A 19,671-nucleotide genomic window follows, 5' to 3' on the forward strand; every position below is an offset into this window, starting at 1 on the left:
GTTCAGTTCAAAGCCCCGCAGCCCAAATGAGTTTTTTATATTCGTCACTTCAGCATCACGCATTCAAATGGGTTCTCAGATATATATATCCTATATTATCATATATATCTAGAGAGAGAGAGAGAGAGAGAGAGAGAGAGAGAGAGAGAGAGAGAGAGAGAGAGGGAGAGAGAGAGAGAGAGAGACAGAGAGAGAGAGAGAGGGAGAGGGAGAGAGAGAGGGAGAGGGAGAGAGAGAGAGAGAGAGAGAGATAATGGTTTACTGGCACTTCCTGAAATCTATCTGGAATCTAATACTTATAAATACATCAGGTTTCACTTCCTTCAGCGTCCCGCATTTGTATGTTTTTTTATTAGTTAGGGTTAGTAAACATCGTTTAAAGGAAATCAGGCTCTGATGGTGACTTTAAAATGGTTTAGGGTGATGTAAATGAGGCAGGGTTACTTTTTCCTTTTACGGTCCTTTAAAAAGTCCTTGTCTTTGCGGTCCTTTCATAATGAAATTAGTAGCGTAAAATGAACCAAAACTAATACAACTAAATAAAGTAAAATTAGTTCTAAAATAAAATAATTACAATCTTTAATTAGGAAAAGATCATAGCAATACATGATGAAAAATTAAAAAATAGGCAAAATAAGACAATATATAATAACAATACACAATAAAGATAAAAAATATAGGACAAAAGTTAGAACTAAAAATGGTTACAATTAAAAGACAGACGTTTGCCTACATTTACTAACTGGCTTATTAATGTGAAATTTAAACGTAACTATCATCCAACCATAAACCAAGGTACTCACAGTCAATACAGGATCTCATTAGAATGTTGATATTCAAAGCAGTAACATACTTTGACATTTACGTTTTCCAATTCTACAGTATTTCTCAATTTTTAATACTGTTTAATTATTTACATTTTTTTAAATATCTGCAATAATACTGCAAAAAATGGGGCTTTTTTATTTTTTACACTGCTAGCCATTACAGTGACAACACCAAGAAAGATGCGAGATTGATAGTTATAAATGTGCCATCTGCCATATTAATAACCTCTTTCACACAGTCTGGCATGGAGGGGAAGAGACGCTGGACGCTGGTGTTTGTGGTATGCTGTGCCATGAAGCCTCTATATGAGCCTAAAGTTCACCCATGAGTCCACATTCCAGACGTGCACAGTGGGAGGACGTGAAGTGAATGTGCAGGTGAGGAAGAAGTGCTTGTCCTGCTGGAATGTAGTGCCAGAGGACATCTGTAGGTAAGGTACCTCCTCAGGCTCCAACACCTGTGTGATGTACTGCTAGCTGGTCAAGGTATCCTCAGTGTGATATGGTACAAACGTGATTGGAACCCAATGGAACTCCAGGAAACAATGTTAAACAGTGCAGACAGACACCTGTTGACTACGACACATCCCAACTGTTGAGCTGAGGTCTGAAGTCCATCAGTCATGTCCTCCCATTCGTCTGTGTGACCCCTCTCTCGACGCTCCTCCATCTGCTGCTCTCATCACGGTGGTTGCATTCCCTCAGTGTGTTCTCAGTGTCTTTATGAGCAAACACAATGAGATGCTTTAAACCTGTTCTTTATAGTCGCTTTCTATACCAAGTCTGGGGAGAGTAACTCCATTTTCACTCCATCATCTCCCAACCGTTCTCCACCTTTCACAGACATATGGTTTCAATGGCCAGCAGTTTATTATTGTACATTTCAATTGTATATTTACAATGACACAAGAAGAATGGTACAAAGCCACAGTGATGTCTGTATGACACCCTGAAACCGGTAACATCTATATGATTGCATGTTTTCTGCTGCTTTTTTTCCAGTAGTCAAGAAGCAGTGTTTAAACGCCCAACAGAGGTTATAAATAAGACTCCAGATTTATTTATCGAGCTTGTTTCGCTCATTTCAACCTGCTTTCCTATCACTACTGTGTTGAGTCCAGCATGAGTGAACTGAAGACATTCAACCATGTATGTTCGGTAACATTTTACTTGGATTGCCCACTGTAGACACTCTATATATGCTTACCTTACATTCAACTTAAATACACCTGAACACAATTCGCAGTTATCTGGATATTTCTGAAAACATTATTTGCTCATTACTCTGACCTGGCATGGGTTAGGCAATAACATCCATGGGTGGAAGAAAATCTGGTTGAAGTGGGGCTAGCTGGAGTAGCAGACATGGTAACCACAGATCTTAGCTGAGACAATGGATAAAGATCAGGGGAAGGAGGCTTGCTGAGGGGAAGAAAGCGTTACCCAATGTAATGACATCAAGGTTAATGATGAGGTAAATATGGCACACACAGTGAGATGTAGCATGGTGGGTGCAAGAGCTCGATGTATTTTCCCTTTCACAGACTTATTTCAGAACTCTCATAAACCAGTGCAGAGGCATCAGAATGTACTGTGTTCTGTTCCTGTAAATGAGGCATAACTGCAAATATTAAACATATATTGTATATAAGGACATATTCTAAAGATATATGACCTGATTATTAACCAAAGTCAGATTTCAAATAAATCCCAACTCAAATGAGATGAAAAGCTAGAAAGTCCTCCTGCCCCATCAGGACTGTTGGATATTTCAGAGACGGTGCAGCCAAGGTGAAAATAAACAAACCCATGGCAAGCGGTAAGTTTTTCTTTCATTATTTTAAAGCACTACAAACTTTGAATGTCATGCACCACAAGAAGAACATTGTGAGCGCACTGTGCAGTTTTATGGGGCATCACCACCTCCTACTGCACTGACGTGGTCAAGTGAGCATTTTCAAGTAGTTTTGATCTCCTGTGCCTGTACACATTTCTGAAAATGAATGAATGAGCTAATATAGATGTTTTTCTGAAAATGCAGGGGAAAAAACTAGTGTGTTCGAAATAGACTGATCTCAAGACCCACCCCTACCCTCTTCTTTAGGAAGCAACCAGTATGAAGTAGGCCATTTCCAACACAGCCTTTTTAATTTTTTTTTTTTTTTTTTTTAAATATGCATGTCTGGATAACCTTACATAACCCCCAACCTAAAACCTCATTCTAAACATATTTCTACAGCTGTTGCATCATCTGATGTTCACTAATTTGAACGTTTGTAAATAATCTATGAGGGGCTTTCAAAATGACATTGGTCCACAAGCTTGATATAATTTTAAGACCATGCTTTTCTCAGATTAAATGTTGCATGCTGTGTATTGTAACAGTCGATTTCGTTATTATGCAAATACTTTACATTGTGCCTACTGGGACTTTAACAATTTCATGTGCTGTAGATTTCAGATCGTCTGTGTTTAGGATTTGTGTTTATAGTTCCAAACAGTTTTAATGAACGTGTGTATGAAGTAGGCAGGAAATTGAAGGTTAAATTTAACTGCGGCTGCTGACTCTCTGTGCTGTAGAGACTCTATTTCCAGAGAAAGCAGAAGAAGTGAACGGTGTGTCAGAATAAACTGCTTCACTGTTATTTGGACTGCTAAACCAGGAACTGCTCAGTAAGCAGTGTTCACTACGGCGTACTGCACTTGCTCTTCTTCAGGCAGAGCGTTTGAAGGGTGGACGGTGGAGTTGAGAGGAACGTCTTTCGTCTGAGAGTGTGAGAAATGAACGGTGGCGTACTGAACATCATCCTGACCATCTGAGGATGCAGCTCTTGAGGGGCCAGAGGTCACGGCCAGGGCAGAGACATCTTTGTACACAGGGGCTGAAGCTCGCTGAGAGAGAGATGATTATTTATATAAAACAGAATTAGAGCAGGAATCAAATTCAATCTCCACCTCAGAATCAAAAATCATATCTAACCTGAAAACATGAATTTCGTTACACCCCTAATAGGCAACTTTAACATCGTCACTGCTGCAAACAGAATATTAGACTCTTATGAATTCCTCTATGGATCCAATTCAAACTGGATTCTAAAGACGCATTTCACATATGGTTCTTATTAAATGGACTGAAACTGAAAAGGAATTTGCTGTACAGGATCTTTTCACAACGTAAGCAAACTTTAAAGGAGATCACCTGTTCACCTTTGGATCACCTCCACTCCTGTAGACCCTAATGATGTGTGGTGTGGTTTATCATTCAGATCTGTTTTACTGTGGGCTTAAATGTGGCACAGCCAAATACTCTAATGAAGCCACAGCTATTCATTGGTTACCATAGTTTATTAGTTTCTGATCGATTCTTTTTTTTTTTCTGCTAAACATTATTAGGCTGTGTATTATACATTGTACACTTAACTATATACTTTATCACCATTTTACTTCGGTATGTATTACAGTGCTTCCAATTCAATTGGTCTAACTATGTTGCATGCATGCCTAGCATCATCCTCAAACACCATAAAATTAAAAGTCAGGATTTGTTAATATGGCATGTAAGTGTCACAATGCAGCTTTACCGAAAACAGGGTGTAGTTAAGCATCACCAAGGGTGACCAGGGCAAAAAAGGAGAAAAAAAAAATCCTTAAGAGGAAGAGAAAGAAACCTCTAGAGGAACCAAGACTTAAAAGGGGAACCCATTCTCCTCTGGTCCACACAGAATAGCAAAACAATAACATAAGAGCAACAGAGAATAAGATTTCAATTAATATACAATATTGAATACAGAGAAAGGGAAGAAACCGGCCAGTCATTGGACAGAAGTGTCTGGATTTAGAGGTCCGTCAGAGTAACAATGAGGAACAGCTCTATGAAAACACTGTTACTGACTGTAAAGTGTGCCAGAGTGTTACAGCCACTGTTACAGTTACGGACTGCTCAGATTAACAGCGAGAAACAGATGAAAAGCAGTGGCTTCTGTAACAGATCACAGTGAAAATGAGAGTTAGATCTATGAACACTGCACAGGCTCTTGTCTTACTGCTTTAGCATGCAGTGCTATTGTCGCTTCATGAGATCACAGGCTGCATTTACCCCGAGTTGCCTGTTTTAACAGATCAGTGCTGGAAGACTGTGACTGTTAATGTAGGATAAACTTCAATGTTCTTTAAACCATAAAGCTAAACGCGAACGGACTGGGGCTGTTTTGCTTTCACAATGCACAAATCAATCAGACCACAAAACAAACTGCAAATGAATTGTACAGAGTTTGGTTCAGGATCATTTAGAGAATCCCAAGTTTCTTTGCCATGTGTGCATGTGCTATATCTTTACTCCCCTCTAATCTGTTAAATTCAGGAAATAAACAGTACTTGTGCAGAAGTGTGTCTCTATAGAGGATGTGTAACTTATTTACTATGAGAAAATCAACAACACACAAATTTTTAATCCATGTCTACCTGAAATGCTGAAACTGTCCAAGTGTAAAAATACCCTGAAACTCACCTCTCCACTGCTCTTCTCTGTCTTGCTGCTGGTCACGGCAGGTCGTCTCCTGTTGGAGTTTTCAGAGGAAAATGACCTTCAGACTCACATCTCCAGCATTAAATCATATCTTACATGTGTTCAGATTCTCACCTCATCCACAAAAAGACTGCAGTGAATATCAGAAGCAAAACCACGGCGACTCCAGAAGCTGCATATACTGAAGTCCTGTTATCTGTATTAGTGCAGAGATGCAGGAGAGGAAAAAGAACAGAGATTATACTTCAGTGAAAGTTTGGAAACGGTGTCAAAATCTCATTCAAGCAAAAGTGAAAGTAAGAAGCTAAAAATATACTTGATAACAAATATACAGTATAACTGCAGTGGAAAAAAAAGCACCAAGATAGACGTCTTCCCGTTTTTACTGTTAAATTGTTTGCACATTTTACAACACTAACACCAATCCATAAAAGGTGGGATGCTGTGTAGAATGTGTAAAAATGTCATTAAAAAGTTGTGTAAATCTCATAGACCCATATTTTACTCACAGTAGAACACAACACATATCAGACGTTCAAAGTGAGACATTTTACCATTTCATATAAAAACTAACTCTTTTAGGACTTAGGTGGGACAGGGCAACAGAAGGCTGGAAAGGTAAGTGGTACTAATCAGAACAGCTGGAGGATCCATTTGCAACTGACTCAGAGGTCTCTCAGATGCAAAGATGGGCAGAGGTTCACCAAACCGAGAAAAAAAATGGGTTTAAAAAATTGTGGAACAATTTCAGAAAAATGTTGCTCAATGTAAAATTGCGAAGACTTTGGAAATCCAACCATCTACAGTACATAATATCATCAAATTATTCAGAGTCTGGAGAAAGAGACAAGGCCGACTGTCAATACTGGATGTGCATGATCTTCGGGCCCTCAGACGGCACTACATTAAAAACAGGCCTGATTCTGTAGTGGAAATCACTACATGGGCTCAGAAACACTTCCAGAAATCACTGTCTGTGAACACAGTTCACCATGAAATCCACAAACGCAAGTGAAAGCTGTATCATGCAAAGAAGAACCCGTATGTCAACACAAACCCGAAATGCTGCAATCTTCTCTGGGCCAGAGCTCATTTAAAATGGACAATGGAGTCAAAATGGAAAACTGTTCAAATTTCACAAGTTTCTTTATCTAATACACAGCACCTAGCGAAAGTATTCAACGCCCTAAAAGTCATCATGTTCATCTTGATTATAAATGACTCTTGTGCTGAGTCATACCATGTTTTATGTCTAATGAGGACACAATTGGCTCACAATTTGCTTCTTTCTATGATTAATTAAAAATTTGATCTTTTCTGGAGTACAATTGGTCAGAGTGTGAATCTGATGGGAAGCTGTGAAAAGGAAGATCATAGAGGATTCTAAAGATATTAGAAATACAATTATGCACATGCTCAATATTGTAGGCCTTCCTAAGTTATATGTCTGTGTTTGAATCTCCCAGAGAGTGCTGCAGGATCAAGGGAATGGAAGCTGCATCATAACCATTGAGGCACTGCCCAGACAAGACCATCCCTCAAAACAGTGTCAGAGCAAGAAGGGGAAGCAGTCAACAATATCAAGAGCTCAGAATACAACTGGCCTGTTTGGAAGGATGGCTGAGAAGAAGTCCTTACTGAAGAACAAACACACAAAAAGCTCAAGCTCAACATCAGAGTGACCCAGTGAAAATGAGAGATCAGTGTGGCATGAGCCCGTCCCCTGAGCCCCGATGATTACAGCCAAGAGTGCTCGGGCCCTGCCTTTCCGCCGGCTTCCTTGGCCATCATCGTCGGGCACATTCCACAATCAGGTTTTCTGGTAGATTAGAAAATGGAGCTTTTGGGCCAAATTAACCCCAACACCATTCATTCCTCATTAAGCACTGTACCAACAGTGAAGTATGGTGGGGGGGCTTCATGTAGTGAGGCTGCTTTTCCACTGCAGGCATCTTATTAAAACTGAAAGATGGATATTGGAAAACACAATGAGACACTAAGACAACTTGTTTCATTCTGCTAAAAAACTAGGGCTTGGTAGAAAGTTCAGCTTCCAGCAGGACAGTGATACACAGCAAAGGCCCAAAACGACACAAGAGTGGTTGAACATCGACAAGGAGAGTCCTAAAACGTCCAGTGTCGCTGTTAGAAAATTGTGGCCCACGAGCCTGAACTAATCTGGAGCAAACATTTAGAAAGAACACTGTTACTGCAATGAAAGGCAGTCCTAATTCTAAGTACTAGTGTAAAGAAGTAGAATATTTATGCTAGCAACAGGTTTCAGTTTTTATTATTAAATCTGTGTCATTTGTAATTCAGGAGTCTGATGACTTGAGGAGTAAAGTACTTCAGCATGACACTGTACACTATACACTCACCATCCACCTCATAAGCTCTTTGTCCACTTTATTATTCTACAATAACAGACTGTAGTCCATCTGTTTCTCTGTATACTCTGATACCCTGTTCTTCAGTGATCAGGACCCCCACAGAGCAGGTACTATTTGGGTGGTGAATCTCAGCACTGTAGTGATGCTGTCGTGGTAGTGGTGTGTTAGTGTGTGTTGCACTGGCATGAGTGAATCAGAGACAGCAGTGCTCCATGCTCACAGCTCCGCATGCCACGCCTCCCGCACCATGGCCAATCAGGCAGGGATTGGGGAGCTATATTTGCTCCTTTAACGGTTGTAAACATAAGACATGGGCATGTGCTCACAGCCACGTGCCTTGAAGCAGAGCAAGACAAAGCACTACAACCGTCACCCCAGTGCAATGGATCTCCTCTCATCAGTCCTCACACTCCTGTGGGCAGCAGGAGCAGCAGTAGCGCTCCCTTGGTCACTCTTTACTTCCTCCACTACAGCAGCAAAAGCAACGGTGCTCCCTCAACCATTCTCCTTTTTCTCTGCTGCCCACTGCACTGCAGTTTGTGTGTGTTGGAGCTCCAGTGCTCAGCCTTGACCCACCATGTCACTGTTGCGCCTCACTGTGCCACCTCCAACCTCCAGCAACGTTATGCCATCTTGAACGCTGTGCTGCTCCTCCTCGCAGTCCAGAATTGGTCTTCTTCACCGTTTCCCCACTGGGTTGACCACTAGGACAAGATCTCACTTCTGACACTGGTGCAGTGTCTGCATAGAAGAGGAAGACGTGGGAAACACAGCACTTCAAACGAGTGCTCTTCAATTAACACAGCAGCAGGGGAACCCACCACCCAGCGCTAGTGAACAGCCACAGGGCAAGTCAGCTAGAACCACACATGTCCCGTACAAGGTAAACGGCAAACCACAACCACACATCCGCACCATTCAAACCACAACCACACACCACCACACATCCCAAACACACATCCGCACCATTCATACCACAACCGCAAACTACCACACATCCCAAATACACATCCACACCATTCAAACCACAACAACTAGTTACAAGAATGAAGTCTCACTGCCGCACAGCTGAACCCGTGGTGCTCCACGCTCACCGCTCTGCATGGCCACATTCTAACAAAGTGGCATGTCTATACCTGTAGAGCTTTAGAGCTGAAACATCATAACTACAATATTCAAAACTTTAGCCAGAGTTTATAACCAAAATAATCAAAATATATAAAGCAGTAATAAATCTGGCCGAGTAAAAACAACATAATATAAAAATACTACAGCAGCAAAACTGGTCTGGCCCATTTATGAATCACGTCTGCTTAACATTTAATTTTTTAACTTATATTCTCTGAAATGGATTTAACTTCAGTACCTCAACTGTATTAAGAGTCTGGGTGTGCTAAATCTGCCACCAGAAGCTTTTGAATACATGGCCAGTCATTTTAAACCCATGTGTAATTTTGCCTAATAAAGTCAGAAGATTGGGGAGCATTTTCTCCATTTTTCTGCACTGTTGATTGTTTAGCAGCAGTGAACTGAATCTTACAGGAAGGATGCTGCAACCAGACCAACCAAGGTCACAGTTAATACCTGCCTACTAGTCGCTCTCCAAAGCCACAAATTAGCCCTTAGGATGTGCTGTACAGATTACGCCTCAGTGAGCTCTCTGAAAGCTCTGGACCCTCTTTATCCCTCTGTTCTGAGACTCATTACTGGAGATCCATACAGGACTCACCACTGTTGTATGAGAGAGGGGGATGGTCATCTTTGTCTGTAAGAAGGGAAACACTGGGCACTGTTTATTTATAAGGCTCTCAGTCAGATGCCAGAGTACATGACCTCCATGCTCACTGTAAAGGACACGTTACAAAACCCGCTCAGATGATTTTATTTCACTTGAGGTTCCCTGAGTTTTTACTGAGCTGGTAAAACTGCCTTTAGCTATGGGGCACCAGTGAGGTGGAACAAGGTACAAGGCACCATAAAGCTTGACTCGCTCGTTTCTTCTGGGGTTTCAAAAATTTTACTTCCAAATTATTTCATTTGTTTGTAACTTTTAGTTCGTGAATTATCAAAGTTTGAACAAGGCAAGATGGTGCATGCCAGACGAACGGGAAATTCTGTTGCTGAAGTTGTGCGGACATTCAACATTCCTTGATCCACGTTGACAGTGTCACAGATGGCATTACCTCCGACAGTGGACAGCACAGTGGCCGCCCATGGGTGCTTTATGACTGTGACCAGCGGCATCTGGCTAGAATTGTCCATAAGAACAGACATGCGACTCTGGCAGAAATCATATCCACATTCACATTCACTGCAGAAGGCCCCACATGCATATCCCACAGGTCAGTGCAGTGTTCTTTAGCTTCCATGGGATACGGGAGCAGAAGACCAACTAAAGTGCCTCCATTAACACCACAATGCCAGAAACAGCACCTCACCTGGGTTCATGAGGTTACTAACTGGACCCTAGAGGACTGGCAACATATGGCGTGTTCCAAAGAGTCATGGTGCCAGTTGCTTTCCAGCTGATGGTGGGGTTTGTGTGTTGCGCAGACCCCATGAAGTAATGGACCCCACTTTTCAAATCATGGGACAGGACTTAGTTTCATGTAGGACACCCTCTAGCCTGACTAAGTCCAGAAACTCCACATGGCATTGATTCCATAGGTGGACATCCCTCCAACCGTATTCTGTCCACCTATGGAATCAATTCCATGTGGAGTTTGTGGACTAGGCTAGAGGGGGTCCTACATGAAACTAAGTCCTGTCCCATGATTTGGTATTTGAGTGTATTTCAATACTTATTTTTAATTTTTTTTGCTTTTTACTGAACAGATTATTAGTGCATGTGATAATCTGCACTCACACACTGGAGGAGAGTGGAGATCACTGCCTTTAACAGCACAGCTGTAGCTGACCGCTTCACTGACCACAGCTACAGGGCAGGAGGCAGATTCACACTGAGATACAGGCCGTCCGTTCCTGTACCAGATGTAGGTGGGGTTGTTGGGCAGAGTGCAGGTGGAGCTGCAGGTCAGGTTCTTTACTCCTCCATCTGTATCTGACACTGTAACCTTCAGATCTGCAGGTGATTTTAAACAAGGTTTAGTGTTATTTTCATCTGTAGACACTCTTCCAGTTAACTCACCTCACTGTATGTTATCTAGTAGGTGTGTGTATGGACACTCGGTTCACTGTTCCAGGGGTCAGTATCTGAACACTGAAATCACTGCTGGGGTAGTTGTTACACTACATTACAGAAAGTCAGAGAAGGAAAAAATCCAGCTGTCATTGGCAAGAACCAAAAACAAACAGATTTCTGTCTTCAAACTAATGTAACGGAACATCATTCACAAAGGAAAAAAGCTCCATGTAGAAGATCTAAAATCATCATCATCATCATCTGCACTGCATGACCACTGCACTGGTCAGCTCTTGTGTTAGTACTAGCTCATCTGAAGGAGCAGCCTTTTAGTTACTAATTGCTTTAGTCTGCTAATGCCAGTGAACCAGTTTACCCTGTTTGTGTATTATGAGAAAAAAAAACTTTATTTTTTCCTTTCCTGTGATAAACTATATATTCATTATGCAGAGTTACCTGTGACGGACAGAGTGACTCCAGGTCTGCCAGAGTATCTGCTGTCAGGATCATCAGTGTAGAATCTGAACCTGTATGTGTGAGCGTCACTCTCTCTCAGGTCAGTGATGGTCATTCTACAGGAGTTCAGGGTCCGGCTGTACTGCACTCTCCCCTTATACTGATCAGACTCTCGTACATCCTCAGGGTCAACTCCTCGCTGCCGGAGACTTTCAATGAACCAGAATGATTTAGTCACTGTGAGTCCTTCAGGGTGTTTATAAGTGCAGGACAGATCAACTGATGATCCTTTCAGAGCACAGACACGTTCAGGAGTGTAGGTCACACCCCAGTGCTGGTTAGGCAGTTCACCTGGAACACAGAGTCACAGTCAGGAAGATGAAATGATATAATAGATATAATAATCTGCAGCTGTAATATAATATTCTCACTAATTACTGGCTTTTTAATCTACCCAACGTTACACTGTAGAAATCACCTCTGCTTTACAAACAATACACATAGCTCTTTATTCTCAATTCTATCAAGTCCCAGTGATTCTACTATCTGACATTTCTATATGACGCTCATCTCAACTACAGGGGTGATATTTTATTTCCTCTCAGAAAAGCTGAGGGAGACAGCAGAGAGACACGGACAGTGAGAAAGTAATACTGTAAAGACAAATTGCAGTGACGCCCAGGAAGAGGCAACACCAGGAAGCATTCTGGGAAGCATGTAGTGCCCTTTTATTAGCATGTTATGAATATTTAATATTTGATAACAAGAGAGCATCGGACGTTTCCTCAGCCACTGACTTTTGCACAGAAATGTACATAGTATGATACTTTTATTTGGACTAAATATACAGTGCCTCCACAAATTGTGGCACCTCTGATAAACATGAGCAGAACAGGCTGCAAGAACATTCTTTACTGCTGATACTTTGGATCTTTAATTCAATAAGTTAGTATAAATCTAACCTTCATGTAAAATACAAGAATTATAAGAAAGAAGAAAAAAAAACATCTTTCATGAAACAAATTTTCTCTCAAATCTTTCTGTGCCATGATTGTTGGCATCCCTCCATTTATGTCTCCCCTTGCAAAGATATCAGGTCAGAGTCTCTCTATAGCACTAAATGAAACTGGAGAACACATGGCAAAGGATCCGAGACTGTTCTTCGATAAGGAACCTCTCCAGAACCTCCAGATTCAGAGCTCCATACTGTGGACTCTCCTCTTCAGCTTATCCTAAAGGTTTTCTATGGGGCTGAGGTCAGGGGTCTGGGGTGGCCTTGGCAGAACTTTAATTCTGTTGTAAGTGAACCATTTAAGTGTTCATTTAGAGGCATGTTTTGGATCATTATCCTGCTGAAATATCCAAACTATGGCCCAGTTTCAGCTTTCAGGATGAGGCAGGTTTAGGATTTTATTTCTGCTTGTTCTTGGTGGTGTCTGTGATCATATGTATCCAAATAAACTGTTCAGGCCTTTGGAAGAAAAACATCTCCACAGTATCACAGATCCTCCACCATACTTCACTGAGGGGATGAGGGACTTTTCTGCATGGCCGTCTTTGCATCCACACCAACTCACTAATGTCTACAATTTCCCATCTGTGATCTGAGATTCTTTGTCCACTTGAAAAATCCTTCTATTTGTGAGGTCAGTAAAGACCGGAGTCCTCTTTCCAGCAGAATCTTCACATCTCTACCTGTTTTAATCTTAAATACTGCCCTGATAGTGGAACCTGACATTTCCTACTGTTTATATTTTCTTGTAGCCATTTTCTGATTTGTGCATCTCAACAACCTTTCAACCCAGTCATCACTGTTTTCTCTGGTCTTTCTCACAATGATGGTTGACTGAGGGAATCTGGCTTGTGTTTCATCTCATATTTATTCTGTTAATATTTGTGGAGAGTACTCTAAGCTTACTTACAACCCCAATTCCAATGAAGTTGGGACGTTGTGTAAAACACAAATAAAAACAGAAGACGATGCTTTGCAAATCCTTTTCAATCTATATTCAATTGAATGCACTACAAAGACGAGATATTTAATGTTCAAACTGATAAACTTTATTGTTTTTTGCAAATATTCACTCATTTTGAATTTGATGCCTGCAACACGTTCCAAAGAAGTTGGGACAGGGGCAACAAAAGACTGGGAAAGTTGAGGAATGCTCAAAAAACACCTGTTTGGAACATTCCACAGGTGAGCAGGTTAACTGGAAACAGGTGAGTGTCATGATTGGGTATAAAGGGAGCATCCCTGAAAGGCTCAGTCTTTCACAAGCAAGGACGGGGCGAGGTTCACCACTTAGTGAACAACTGCGTGAGCAAATAGTCCAACAGTTTAAGATCAACGTTTCTCAACGTGCAACTGTAGGAATTTAGGGATTTCATCATCTACAGTCCATAATATCATCAAAAGATTCAGAGAATCTGGAGAAATCTCTGCAGGTAAGCGGCAAGGCAGAAAACCAACACTGAATGCTGTGACCTTCGATCCTGCATTAAAAACCCACATCATTCTGTAACGGATATTCCCACATGGGCTCAGGAACACTTCGGAAAACCACTGTCAGTGAACTCAGTTCGTCGCTCCATCTACAAGTGCAAGTTAAAACTCTGCCATGCAAAGCGAAGCCACATATCAACACCACCCAGAAACGCCGCCGGCTTCTCTGGGCCGAGCTCATCTGAGATGGACTGACGCAGAGTGGAAAAGTGTCCTGTGGTCTGACGCGACCACATTTCACACTGTTTCTGGAAAACGTGCCAAAGAGGAAAAGGACTGTCTGGATTGTTTTCAGCTCAGAGTTCAAAAGCCAGCATCTCTGACGGTGTGGGGGGGTGTTAGTGCCCATGGCAGGGGTAACCTGCACATCTGTGAAGGCATCATTAATGCTGAAAGGTACATACAGGTTTTGGAGCAACATCTGCTGCCATCCAAGCAGCGTCTTTTTCAGGGACGTCCTGCTTATTTCAGCAAGACGATGCCGAGCCACATTCTGCACGTGTTACAACAGCGTGGCTTCGTAGTAAAAGAGTGCGGGTACTAGACTGGCCTGCCTGCAGTCCAGACCGTCTCCCATTGAAAATGTGAGGAGCATTATGAAGCTCAAAATACGACAGCGGAGACCCCGGACTGCTGAGCAGCTGAAGCTGGACATCAAGCAGGAATGGGAAAGAATTCCACCTACAAAGCTTCAACAATCAGTGTCCTCAGTTCCCAAACGCTTATTGAGTGTTAAAGGAAAGGAGATGTAACAGTGGGAAACACGACCCTGTCCCAACTTCTTTGGAAGGTGTTGCAGGCATCAAATACAAAATGAGTGAATATTTGCAAAAAACAATAAAGTTTATCCGTTTGAACATTAAATATCTCGTCTTTCTAGTGTATTCAATTGAATACAGGTTGAAAAGGATTTGCAAATCATGATATTCTGTTTTTATTTATGTTTTACACAACGTCCCAACTTCACTGGAATTGGGTTGTAAAATTGTTCTTATGAACTCTGTGTTGATCTTTGGTTTGTAAAATCTCAAACAGGTGTGAAATGCAGGTTATTTATTGGTTCCAAATTTCTTCTTGTACTTCTCTTCAGTGGTTTGATGCTGAGAGACAGACTGACAGACACTCACAGTTTTGCTGAGGGAGGCCGTTGTTCTTCACCTCACAGGTGTAGCTGTCGTGATCAGATGGTCTGGTGGAGTTCAACCAAAGTGAGGCGCTATATGAACATCCTACGTAGTCACTGCTGAACCGTCCTTTATATCTGAACCAGTCGTAGTAACAGTTTCCACTGGGCCTGCAGGGGGGGCTACAGGTCAGTTTCACCACTTTCTGTCCTATAGTCTCATGATCCACCTTCGCCTGCAGGACTACACACACACACACACACACACACACACGGTAATCACACACCAAATGCCCATTTATTACTAATGTGTTAGTGTGAAGCAACACTGTGTGGATGTGGGTTTGTTTATGTAGATGAGCCTCTCAGACCGTCTGCAGGTGTAGCTGATATCTGATGATCTGCTCTTTATTGCTGTGCTTAAATGTCATTTTGGAAGATCAGTGCTTTACTCCAGTATTACCAAAAACAAATACTGGTACTTTTAAAATAATTTTTAAAATAAACACATGCAACCAATTTCATCACTGTAAAATAAAAGTGCATAATTTGTTTTAGTGTAAGCCAAAAAAACTAAGATGTTTCTGAAAATCAAAACATTTTCTCTGTGAACACATCGACTATTTTACTTTTCTAAACTTCAGTGTGTTTAAACATTGATACTGTAAATTTCACTGCAGCATATTTTTGGCTTCCAATTTTTTTGGCTTCCAAACATCCAATTTTAACAGAGAAAGAGTTTAACTCAGAACAATGAAACTCAAACTGAGGAATAAAATAAACAGATCATAGCTGCTTAAAACTTCACGGCGGACATTGCAGTTCATTCCATCCTCAACGCCATTAAGATTTTAACCCTGTATCCATAATTCCATCCATGTCCAAACATACTATCATACTTCAATACAGTTTCTACTGACTTGCTCCGCCCTGTTAACAGAACTGAGAGCTGCTCAAAGACGTGTGAAGATGGGTGGAGACCTCACGACCACAGAAGAGCTGACCTCAGTTTAAAACAGCTCCAAAGCTTTAACAGAGTTAATCACACAAATAAGCTCTGATGAAGATCTTCAGCTTAAAGCTGCAGTTAGTCTGAATGTTCTGGAAGTGTAAGAGATTATAAAACGGTATCAGTTATTAATCTTTAGCTCCTGCAGCTCTGCTGTTCATTCTAAAGCCACTTCCTGAGACTGAATCGCGTCAAATGTATTAAAATGTTCTGAAAAACTCTGAAACTTTTAAATGTTGAAGGGTTTTTAGTCTCTACACGTTAATCTGACACAGATGTAGATCAACGCTGTGGAGCACAAACACATTAAGAGCAGAAATGGAAATAAATAGAAAGTTTACCTGCCAGTAAAATGAGGATCAGCGCTGCTGGAATATTTACTGAGCTCTGGGAAAACATGGCAGCATCGCTCTCAGACCCAGCGGATAACTGAAGGTCCAGAAGGTCCAGAAACTCCTCACTCTGACTCTCCTACACTTATGAACTGCTCTGATCTCAGCAGAGAGAAAGTCAGCAGAGACACTGAAGACGTGATCTGCACTGTGTGGTCTGTCGTCACTCCTCCCCTTTCAGCTCAGAGTCGCTTCCTCTTCCACTCGACTCCCTCAGAAAGACGTCTGAGTGAGATCATTTTATTTCTATGATTCTCTGTGAGGATCATCTCATCACCGTCACATCAAAACCCACTGCCATACATTAAAGTCCAGAACGCCGCCACTTCAGAGAGGAAAGTGTCAGTTATGATAGCAGTGATATGAGATGAAGCTCCTCTTCTAAACGGCTCTATTTCTGTCCTTTTATCTCCAGAAAGGTTCATGATGTTCTAGCAGGTTTGGACTCTCCTGGGTCCTGATATGCAACTTCAAACACCTTCGCCTGTTTGATGGCCATCATAAACGCTGCTCTCTCACTGGGCATTAAGGTAGAAACTAATACAGTCCAGAGTTTCTCACAGTTTAAAATACACTTTAGTGCTGAGATCAGTGCCCACAGTCCAGGGTGGGTGTTTGTGGGTAATGAGGCAGTGACTCTGGGTGAGTAAGTCGAGTCTCTGTGTGGGAAACACTGCAGTCTAATACAAAAGTCTGAATGACGTCACCATCTGACAACCTCTACAGAGAACAACCTCAAATATAGAGACTTTGTTAATGTCAGTGCACAAATTATATTTATTTACAGAAATAATTGTAGCAGTAACAGTAATTGTGCGGTAAAATGTGCAGAAGTGTGTCTGTAGAGGACGTGTTCATTTATATTCACTTTAATTCAAATTCTACGACTCTTTGGTATTTATCTCTTTAACGTGATCAGTCATTGTTTTACATTAAATTAAACTAATACTCAATTTCTTCTATAACTTAAGCTTTATCATCTGTCTATAAAGCACTGAGCTGCCACTGGCATGAAAAGTGCTATATTAATATTATTATTACTTACAAAATCAAAATAAAGAGGAATTTGAGGGGGTGAAACGAGCCTGGAACGCACTGGAACCCCGTTCTGGTGGTAAAACTCAGGACAGAACAGCGTTCCAGCTCAGGTGTGTAAAATCCAGGTCACTGTGTTTAGGGAAGCCATGTGTAGTAAAGTGTTTGTTGAACCTGAAGTTCAGCCTACAGTCTGTTCAGCCAATAGGAAATTACACGGCAGCAGCCTATGCCCACTCAGTCTCCATGGTAACGATGTTGGACGAGAGGGCCTGGACCACAATCTCCATTCCAGTTCATCCCAAAGGTGTTGAGTGGGGTTGAGGTCAGGGCTCTGTGCAGGCCACTGGAGTTCCTCCACACCATTCACACCCGTCCAGCAGACACGTGGCGTGGCACATAGTGATCTTAGGCTTCTGTGCAGTTGCTCAGCCATGGAAACCCATATCATGAAACGCCCAACGCCCAGTTCTTGTGCTGAAGTTGATCCCAAATGCAGTTTGGAATGTAAACACATGAATCATCAGATGTGTCAGATGTGACCTCACAAATGCTCTTTTGAATGAATGGAATAAAATTCCCAGACACTCCAAAATCTACTAGAAGCTTCCCAGAAGAGTGGAGGCAGTTAGAGCTGCAAAGGGGGGAAACTCCATTTAAAAGCCCACGGTTTTGGAATGGGACGTCCAATAAGCCCATACAGGTGTGATGGTGAGGTGTCCGCATACTTTTGGCCATATAGTGGAGCTCACTCATGAGTTAGCTTCTGTTCAGTGTTAGCTGTTTCACTGTAAGTTTCTCTGACTTAGTTTCAGGTTCCCCTGAGAAATAAAAACCCGAGTTTGTAATAAAATGTTGACGGGATGGAGATTACTTTGCAAATATAACTCAAAAGTACTTTTGTTGGCAATTTTGAGGGTTTTGTTCTTTCAGTTTTAAACAGAAAAAGCTTCTATAGTGACCCCTTATGTTCAATACAGGAATTAAAATATTTCGTTTATTATAAAATCTCTGATTAAAGTTCATTTTAAGGCATATTTAAGTGTATAAATGCAGCAGAAACAGACATTTCAGGACGTGCTGTTGATTTGATAAAACCCCCTCAGTGAAATCATTTCCACTCCGGTATGTGAGGATATAAATATATGAGAGATGCAGAGCTGGTGATGGAACAGAAACTCAGAAGACCAGCATTAGAGAGAGATGAGCTTATCTGACACCATCAGCATCTAGAACTATTAAAGTTACCCTCTCGGTCACATGACCGACCCTTCACACACACAGAGCGGCTGCACTCACCACTTAGCAGAAAATGATGTCATTTTTATTTGAAGGTCAAGCTGAAGAGCTGAGAGTCTGCAGGACGTTAAAAACATCCATCATCATTCTTACATTATGAGCTGATCAGATGTCAAACTTATTGGGTTTTACACAATAACTAGTGGAAGTGTTGAGAGTTAAAGCAGCTAAATAACTTTAGATGGGGGCATTTCAGACCATTTCAGTAAATAAATAAGAACTAGACTGATCACTGATCATTATGAAGTACTATAGATGTGTAGGACCACTACACCACCGCAGACTCCCGGCACCTGTGGACTGCAGCACATCAACTACCAACAGACGAGCAGGGCGGCCACAACCAGCCACACTACACTACCTGATGAGCTGAATGAGCTCTGTGCTCAGCCTCAACCCTGGCTGAGAGACATTATGGCCACACAGAACACACTGGGACATCAGTGGACGTGCAGGACATTGAAGAGAATAAACCCACGGAGAGCAGCCGGCCCAGACAAAATCTCCAGGCATTCTTTATGTTTCCATCCCACAGAAACTCACAGCAACACCCACCTTAATGTTCTCTGACAGGAAGTTAAACAAACTCACCACCTTTATTTCCTTTATTTTACAGTTATCTTAGAACAACACAACAGATCCTCATTTCTTTCCCATATTCTCAGTGTGATTAATCTAGAACCTTGCTTTCTTTATCAGGTTCTAGCAGCTGGGTTCCCTGTTCAATGAGCACAGGTTCCCCTGTCATAACTGAGTTTATATTAATAAAATAAACTCCTACAAAGAGTTTAAGGTGCGCTGTTTGTTCCAGCGTCTACCTGCTTTACCAAGACTCCCTGAATATGAGCAGCTTCCATATCTCTGGAATGTTCTCCATGTTAGCGCCGTCTGCTGTCCCGGCAGCTCCAACCTGCTCAGAGTCCAACAAGGAGAACATAACATTTTCCTCCATGGATTTCAGTGGAACCGG

The 19,671-nt window shown here is 41.7% G+C and overlaps 1 protein-coding gene across 3 annotated transcripts; it reads right to left on the reverse strand.

The window, feature by feature from the left end:
* Positions 1–562: 562 nt before the first annotated feature.
* LOC108414510 (sialoadhesin-like) lies at positions 563–16,601 on the reverse strand. Of its 3 annotated transcripts, none has more exons than XM_037538982.1 (7): positions 16,317–16,601; positions 14,971–15,210; positions 11,341–11,691; positions 10,609–10,824; positions 5,467–5,548; positions 5,335–5,383; positions 563–1,546 (listed from the first exon to the last, which is right to left on the reverse strand). In XM_037538982.1, the coding sequence occupies exons 1-7, from the start codon at positions 16,372–16,374 to the stop codon at positions 1,529–1,531; spliced, it is 1,014 nt and encodes a 337-aa protein (XP_037394879.1). In that variant the 5' UTR covers positions 16,375–16,601; the 3' UTR covers positions 563–1,528. The 3 variants fall into 3 exon arrangements, with proteins under 3 accessions (XP_037394879.1, XP_037394878.1, XP_037394880.1); XM_037538981.1 differs by having other exon boundaries at positions 563–3,719; positions 16,317–16,600; XM_037538983.1 differs by lacking the exon at positions 14,971–15,210 and having other exon boundaries at positions 563–3,719.
* Between the last annotated feature and the right edge of the window lie 3,070 nt (positions 16,602–19,671).

The sequence above is a fragment of the Pygocentrus nattereri genome, chromosome 6 (assembly GCF_015220715.1).
Source record: "Pygocentrus nattereri isolate fPygNat1 chromosome 6, fPygNat1.pri, whole genome shotgun sequence".
Taxonomy (NCBI): domain Eukaryota; kingdom Metazoa; phylum Chordata; class Actinopteri; order Characiformes; family Serrasalmidae; genus Pygocentrus; species Pygocentrus nattereri.